An 8,559-nucleotide genomic window follows, 5' to 3' on the forward strand; every position below is an offset into this window, starting at 1 on the left:
TGTGCAGACATGTCCGGGATCCAGCTCCAGCTGCCCCTGGGATCCATGTGGGATCCAGCTCCAGCACCCAGCTTCCCCTGGGATCCATGTGCAGACACGCCCGGGATCCAGCTCCAGTGCCCAGCTGTCCCTGGGATCTGTGTGCAGACATGTCCAGGATCCAGCTCCAGCTGCCTCTGGGATCCATGTGCAGACATGTCTGGGATCCAGCTACACCACCCGGCTGCCCCTGGGATCCATGTATAGACACATCTGAGATCCAGCTCCACTCTTCTACCCCATGAGCTCCCATCTGAAATTTCCACCTGGATGCCCTAGTGGCCTCTGAGACTTAGCATGTTCAGAATGGAATCCATTGTCTTCCCCAAGAAACCTGCTTCTCCTCCAGACTTCACCATTTCCTCCCAGTCTCCCCAGGCTGGAAAGCTCAGAGTGGTCTAGGTCTGACTTCATCCCCTAGCGTCCTGACAATTGCCAAGTCTTTTCCTGTTTACATGGCCACCATCTTAGTTCAGGCCTCCCTCACTTCCCATCCAAACTCTTGCAGTGTCTTCCTAAGTGATCTCTCCTTACTTCCCTCCCTGGGTCTTCTCTCTTCATCCCGCCCTCCACCTAACTGCCACTCATCCTCTTCATGTATGGGTCTGATGGAGTTGCTCCCCTCCTTCAAAGCCTTCCTCAATTCTTTGTGGCCCATGAGCTGAAGTGCATACACTTTACTCAGCCTGAAACTCTTTAGACAGATCCACAATTAGGTCCCAGGCTGCCTTTCCAGCTGTTTCATATTACTCTTTTTGTACACTTGATGTTCTAGTTGAGTGAATTATTGTCTGGTCTTTAAAGGCTACCATATTTTTGGAATGGATTTCTCCTTTCTCTTCAAATGAACATCTATAGACAAATACGTACATACTTTCTTCCCTCTCCGCCCCCTTCCAGTAGAATGAAAGCCCTTTGAGGACAAAGACTATTTATTTTTCATTCTTTCTTTTCTTTCCAGAATGTAGTACAGCAGCACAGTACAATGGGGGGAAAAACATTTGGATTTGGAGATAGAGGAGCAATTATTAGGCACCATGCTAGGTACTGGGCATGCCAAGACTACAATGACATTCTATCAGGAGAGAAGTTTGCATAAATAAATACATACACGATAGATAAAAGTAAGGTCAAGGTAAATTTGGGGAAGAGGGCACACAGTTGGGAATCTGGAAAGGCTTTATGTAGATGGTGTTGACTGAGCAGAGTGTTGCAGGAAACTGCATTCTAAGAGGCAGAGGCGAGGAAGGGAATGCATTCCAGGTATGGAGAAGAGACATTTGAGGCATGGAGAAGGAAGATGGAGGGTGAAGTGTGAGCAAGAGCACAAATGCCTTTTGAGGAGACCCTAGAGGAGAGAAAGTGGAATAATAGGGATGAAAGTTGGAACAGTTGGGTAGGTCCAGATTTGAAAGGGTGATTCTGTGTGATTCTAGAGGCAATAGGGAGCCACTGGAAGTTATAGAGTAAGGGAGTGACGTAGACTTGGACTGTAAGAGATGAAGCTGAGACCTTTGCAGTTGTACAGCACAGTAGAGTCAAAGCAGAGTTCAGAGGCCGTCCAGGCCAACACCCTCATTTTACAGAGGAGGAAACTGAGTCAGAGGTTAAGTGATTTGCTTTTTATAACCCTTATCTCCCCTAAAGGCTCAAGTCAGCACCTGAGTGACCTTGGGCTGATCTTTTTACCCCTCTGGGCCTGTTTCCTCATCTGCAAAAATGAGAGGTTTGGACTAAGGACTTTTCTAGCTTTAGACCAGTGAGCCTATGGTCTTCCAGGGAGCCTTCTTCCCTTCCTGGGCCATCCAGTTTCCTGGAGCCTTTGGCGGCATCTCTCTTCTGCCCCCATTTTCCATTCCCCACACCTTGTTTCATACTTACCTGTGCATGTGAGGTATCCCAGTTAGTAAGATGGAAACTTCCTGAAGGCAAAGCCAGGTTGCTTTTATCTTTGTTTCCCCAGAACGTAGCAAGGCCTTGAACAGAGCAGATACTTAATGAATATGTATTGAACGAAAGCATGTGAGTGCATGCATAAACAGCCACATACACCGCTCTCTCCTCATTTCCTGCACATATACACACAACTCCCTGGACACATCTGCAAGCCCATCCTTGGGCAGCATCTTTCCAGAAACACATATAGCTCTTATTTCATCATTTACTTAACAGCATCAGCCCTGTAAGCTCAGAAATAGATATATACATCTGTCCCTCAGACACAGCCTTTCCCAGCTGTTTCCTACCTCTTTCTTCCTCAACTTTTCCCTCCCCAACTCAGTCACAGAGAAATGTCAACCCCCCCCCCCAGACCCCCACCACATCCCAGGCAGTCAACAGAACTTACTGCTGTGTGACCAAGCAGAATCCCACCCTGGGTGGGGAAGAGAACCAATGGAAGGGAAGACCCTGTTGGGCATCCTTGGGAAGTTGGGTCCCTCAGCACGAGTCAGGCTCTAGGAGGTGTGAAGTGATGGTTTGCCAGGGGTGGGGGTGGGGTGGGGGTGATGCCAGGCTGACCCAGGTCCCAGCTCCTTTGGCCCCTGGCTTGGTCATCTTCCCTGCAGGTCATCCAGGGTCAGCACTATTACCACTTCCAGCACCGGGGTGTGGCTCCGAGAGCCCTTAGCCAGCACTGGGGCCACAGCCTAAGGCTGAAGAAAGACCCTAAGGTGAGTGGGAGGAAGAGGAAGAAAACCCCAGATTTTCTGACCTTGTCATTTGACCTGCTTCCTCTCCTTGGGGGTGGGGGAGAGCAAGTTGGAGGCTATTATTTTATACCCTTAAAATCATATCACACAAGGCATCAGAGATTTGGAAGAAATGGGCCCAGAGAGGGGCAGCAACTTGTCCAAGGTCAATGAGTAAGCAGGGGGACTAGAATCATGGGACTGACAAATCTCAGTCCTCCCAACAGTTGGTCATGTGACCTGCTCCTCAAAGGTCTGCAGCAATGGAGAACTCCTTACTTCTTGAGGCCAGTCATTCTACTTTGGACCAGCTCTCATCATTAGGCAGTTTTTTGTTATGTTGAACTTAAATTTGTTTCCCTGAATCCAGCAGCATGCTGGGGCCAGCTCTAACCAGCTCTCTGGAACTAGCTACATTTTCAGTAAGAGCATTTCTATCTCAGAAATCCCCTAACACTGCCAGTCAGGACATGACTTATTGTTTTGTTGATTCTCTAGACTTGAGACAGTGATGGAAAAAATGTTAATAATGCAGATTAACCTTAAAAGATGTCTTGCATTTTCTGAGAGCCTGATTGTTAAATATTTATTAGCACACCCTCTGCTTGAAACCCATGCTTCCTTTTTTGAACTTCTGGGGCCAAATAGAACACATTTCATAATCCCCTTATCCATCACAACCTTTCAGAGACTTCAAGTCAGCCATCATTCTCCCAAGCTTTTCTGGATAAATGTCCCCAGTTCCTTCACAGGCCTGGTTTTGAATCCCTTTTCCATTCTAGCCACCTTCCTCTGGACCAGAACCTAGGTCCCCAGTCTCCTGGTTCAGGATTCTTTCTATTATAACATTAATCCCAAGGAGATTGTGTCTCTCTGAAGTTATACAGTGTAACAGAGTACAGAGCCCCATTGGGAGCCCAGGTTTCCCTGCCAATTTGGGACTCTTTCCAAGCTAATAATAACCAATAACATCTAGCATTTATATAGAGCTTCAAGGTTTGTAAAGAGAGAGTGTGTGTATATGTGTGTGTGTATGAAAAAATATATATTTTAAATCCCATTCTATCCTCAGCATAACCCTGGAAGGTACATGCTATTACTATCTCCATTTTACAGGTAAAGAAACTGAGGCTGAGAAAGGTTAAGTGACTTGTCCAGAGTCATGTAGTTAGTAAATGCCTGAGGCTGGATTTGAACTCAGGACTTTGTGACTTCAAGCCTAACACTTTATCCACTATGCTGCCTATGACAGGCCTCTACCCCTACCCACCCCAAGACTCAGGGGTTGGCCTCATGAGGTATGTGAGTCTCCACTTTCATTCTACCCCTCCCCAACAGCTCACTTTGTGGGCTCTTAAAAAAAAAATACAAATATAGTAACTGATAATGAAAATCTAAAAATATAAAGTAAGGGTAAAATCTTACAAAAGTCTCCTGGCATTTAACAAGGTAAGAGGTGGTATGGGGTAGCTGATAGATAGCTGATCTAGGAGCCAGAAAGAGCTGAGTTCAGGTTCTGCCTTTGACATGGACTGGCTGAGAGAGTCACTTAACCTTAGTGCTCTGAGCACTCTCTAAGACCCACCTGCATCTTCTCCATGTACTAATGAAATCAGTGCTCCTGCTGCTATCATGTTTAACGAAGTTGGCCCTCATATATTAACAAGCAGAAAATAAGCAAAAGTGGACTTTTTTTTCTTCTGTAGCTCTTTCCAGGTTTGTCTGAAGTTTTGCTTCCTCTGGTTTTTTCTTTAAAAAACAAAACAAAACAAAATTTCTCCCTTCCCCTCTCCCCTTTTTTCTTTTTTCTTTTGCTTTTTGGAGGGCAATTGGGGTTAAGTGACTTGCCCAAGGTCACATGGCTAGGATTTGTGTGTGTGTTACTGGATCTGAACCCAGGTCCTCCTGACTCCAGGGCCAGTGCTCTATTCACTGCACTGCCTAGCCACCCCTCCCCCCCCTTTTCCTATAAAACTCACATGTAGTCATTGAGGCAGGTAGGTGGAAGAATGGATAAATTGTGGATAAAATTTGGAGTCAGGAAGCCCTAAGTTCAAGGGCAGCTAGGTGGCACAGTGAATAGAGTGCCCAAGCTGGAGTCAGGAGGACCTAAGTTCAAATCTAGCCTCACACACTTAATAACTGTGTGACCCTGGGCAAATTATATACTCCCAAGTGCCTACACACACACACACACACACACACACACACACACACACACATTAAGAAGACCTGAGTTCCCATCCTGCCTCAGACACGTACTAGCTGTGTGACCTCTGTCAGCTTCGTTTCCTCATTAGTTAAATGGGGATAATAATAGCCCTTACTTCCCAGAGTTGTTGTGAGGGTCAAATGGCATAATTATGTATAAGACACGTCTCAGACTTGAAAGCACTACATAAATGTGACCTGTTATTGCTGTAGCCTGGGTATAGCTAGTTCTGCTTCAGCTGACCTTGATTTGCTTTGCTTCATATTTCTTTTACAATTCATATTTATTATGATATTGCATTCCGTTATTTTTTGGTCCAGATTCATGATTTCCTCAGTGTTGGGAGCTTGGACTGTAGACACCCCCTTCACCAGCACAAATTGAAGCCCCCTTCTAATTTACAGTCTCAGAGTTGCCTGGGGTACTGAAAAGGCTAAATCATTGCACCATCTCTGGTCATTCAGCTCATCTCTGTCAGACGTCAGCCTTGAACCCAATGGGGTCTTCCTGCCTCTTAAGCTGATCCATTCACTTGTGTTGATACGCCATAATTTATTCAGCCATTCTCCAATTGTTGGAAATAAAAGTTGTCTTCCAATTTTTTGCTTTTGCAAATAGAACCTTGAATAGTGTGTATTCCTACATACCCTTAAATGCCACCTCCTCCTTAAAGCCTTCCCTGATTTCTCTCTTTCCCCTCTTCCAGTTGACTTTGAGATGTAATTCCTCATCTCATTATTTTTGCCCCTGTCTTATGTGGACAAGCTTTGATGGCCTAATCCTAGGTGGAGTCTTATCAGCCATTTAGGCTTGGAGCTTCTCCGTGCCAGAACTAAGCCTCATTTACCTTAGCCTTCCTCCTTAGCAGTGAGTATAAAACCTAACTTACAGAACAATGGGGCAATTAGGTGGTGCAGTGGTTAGAGTCAGGAAGGGTTCAAATCTGGCCTCAGATACTGACTAGCTGTGTGATCCTGGGCAAGTCACTTAACCCTGTTTGCCTCAGCTTCTTCATCTATAAAATGGATTTCAGAAAGAAATGGCAGGCCACTCTTGTATCTTTGCCAAGAAAACCCCAAATGAGGTCACAAAGAGTTGGACATGACTGAACAACAAAATAATTCAAAGCAAGGGACTCTAGAACCTCCCAGATGCCCAGCATCTCTGAGTGGGGAAGACAGGGCTGCTGTTGTTTCAGGTGCGCTGGTTTGAGCAGCAAACACTGAAGCGCCGGGTGAAGAGAGATGCCTTTGTGTTACCCACAGACCCCTGGTTCTCCAAGCAGTGGTATCTGGTAAGAAGGTGGGAACTGGGGGTGTGGGGAACTCCAGAGGCCCTGGATAAGGGGTAGGGAGCAAGGCTTCCCCTAAGCCTCAAATCTCCACTGTGGGGAGTTTGGGGCCCCCAGGTGGGGGAAGTCCCCTGCAGAGACCTTCTGAGACTCCCCTTCTAGAACAAGGAAGTCCACCCTGACCTCAACATCCTGGAGGCTTGGAAAAAAGGTTACACAGGCCAGGGGGTTGTGGTGTCCATCCTGGATGACGGCATAGAGAAGGACCATCCCGATCTGCAGGCTAACTACGTGAGTGCAGGGGCCTGGGGGGACACAAGGGGCTGGGGGAGTTGGGATTCTTGGACCCCTCCTCACCCCAGCAAGAACCAAAGTGGAAGGGAAGTAACCTTCACACATAGCAAGAACTCAACCAAGAGAGGAATGGGACAGTCAAAACAGAGGTCTGAATTCAGGCTCTTCCACTTACTAGCTATGTGATCTTGGGAAAGTCACTTCCCCTCGACGGCCTTAGTTTCTATAAAATTAGAGTATTGAACCATATACTCCAGTCAAACCAATCTAGCTGCTGCTCCTCCTCCTATCGGCACCCCTCCTTACCACCAGATCCTGGGAACCTTCACTCCCTCCAAAGTACAACTCAAGTGTAACCTCCTACAGGAGCCCCTTGGAGCTCATCTTGGTTGTTAGCCTTCTCTCAGGTTCCCCCAAATTATTATTTTTTTTTAATTTGTGTGTTTTTTTGTTTTGTTTTTTTGCTTTTTGGAGGGCAATTGGGGTTAAGTGACTTGTCCAAGGTCACACGGCTAGTTTTTGTGTTAAGTGTCTGAGGCTGGATTTGAACTCAGGTCCTCCTGACTCCAGGGCCAGTGCTCCATTCACTGTGCCACCTAGCCGACCCTCCCCCAAATTATTTTGTATTTATTTGTTGGGATACATGTTGTTTCCACCTAGTAGAATAGAAGCCCTTTGAGGGCAGGGTCTGTTTTACTCTTGTCTTTGTCACCTTAGCACCCGGCACGGTGCCTGGCACGGAGTTCACAATAAATAAATTCTTGTTAAATGTAAGTGAATTTCATGGACCTTTAAGGTTCCTTCCAGTTTTAAATCCTGTGACTCTATGATTTTAGCTCAAATCCCATCACTTTTGCTAGGGAGCCACGGGACCTTAGAGAAATCAGCCCATACCTGGTCAAGAACCCTTTCAACACCACCCTACAAATGGTCATTCAGCCTTCACTTGAAGCCCCCAAGTGAGCATCAGACCCATGATCTCCCAAGGCTGATCATTCCACTTTGGGATGGTACTCATTGTTAGGAATTTCAAGTCCCAACTCTTCTACTTACACCCTATGTGACCTTGGCAAGTCACTTAATGTTTACGGTCTCGGTTTGCCCATTTGCAAAGTGGGGCTGGAGTCCCTAAGTGCTATAATCCTTTGATCCAGGACCAGCTGGCCAGTTACGACTTCAATGACAATGACCCTGACCCACAGCCACGATACACTCCCATGGATGAAAATCGGTGAGTTCCTTACTTGGATGTTGGTGAAGAGAGCTTCAGTGATGGGGAGGGAGGGACCATCTGACCAAGCTGCTCTTTCTCCCTCTCCCCAGGCACGGGACCCGTTGTGCAGGAGAAGTGGCGGCTGTAGCCAACAATGGAATCTGTGGTGTGGGTGTGGCCTACAAGGCCAAGATTGGAGGTAGGGACCCTGTGGCATCTGGAAAAGCAGCACAAAGGTGGTGGGCATCCCTGTTGAACTAGAATCCCTTGAAGGTCCCTTCCTGCTATGAATTTGTTTCCTGTGGATGATCATGAGATTAGTGCCTCAGTCTTCCTCTAGAGGAAAGGTGCTGGCATCCATTCCAGGGCCCTGCCCTCTGTCACAAGGCCGGGAATTGGCCTTGGGTCTCAGTGTATCAGGGTAAGAGAGGGTTCCCCAGGTTCTGGTGCCCATGGGTAGTATCCACCATCTGAGTAGTAGACTGGGCAAGTGGAGCTGGTTCTAAAAGCTAGTGATCGAGATAATAAATGGAGGTCAGGGATGGGAGGGGCCTTAGAACATAGAGTGTCTGTCAGCTGGGAGAACCCTTTAGAAAACATACTGTCAGAGCTGGGAGGGAGAGCCCTTAGAACACAGGGGGTCAAGGCTGGGAGGGCAGTTCCTAGAATCCAGAATGTCAGAGCCAGGGAGCCCTAGAAATAACTGAAACCTAGAAGGGGACGTGACTTATCAATGAATCGTGAAGTTTAAAGGGCTTTCAAAGTCCTTCATAACCTGCCTTCCCCTGCCCCCCCCCCCCCCCCCCCCCCCCCCCCCCCC

General features: G+C 47.2%; 1 protein-coding gene across 1 annotated transcript in view; it reads left to right on the forward strand.

Moving 5' to 3' along the window:
* PCSK4 (proprotein convertase subtilisin/kexin type 4) overlaps positions 1 to 8,559 on the forward strand; it is a 36,614-nt gene that overhangs the window by 12,305 nt on the left and 15,750 nt on the right. The window contains exons 3-7 of the mRNA XM_069101957.1: positions 2,607 to 2,711; positions 6,140 to 6,235; positions 6,395 to 6,523; positions 7,681 to 7,757; positions 7,850 to 7,938. Of these exons, the coding sequence (XP_068958058.1) occupies positions 2,607 to 2,711; positions 6,140 to 6,235; positions 6,395 to 6,523; positions 7,681 to 7,757; positions 7,850 to 7,938 (496 nt within the window). The remainder of the gene's footprint in view (positions 1 to 2,606; positions 2,712 to 6,139; positions 6,236 to 6,394; positions 6,524 to 7,680; positions 7,758 to 7,849; positions 7,939 to 8,559) is intronic.

The sequence above is a fragment of the Petaurus breviceps genome, unplaced genomic scaffold, assembly GCF_028583685.1.
Source record: "Petaurus breviceps papuanus isolate PSGF00001 unplaced genomic scaffold, PetGlider_PUasm1.0 523, whole genome shotgun sequence".
Classification (NCBI taxonomy): Eukaryota; Metazoa; Chordata; class Mammalia; order Diprotodontia; family Petauridae; genus Petaurus; species Petaurus breviceps.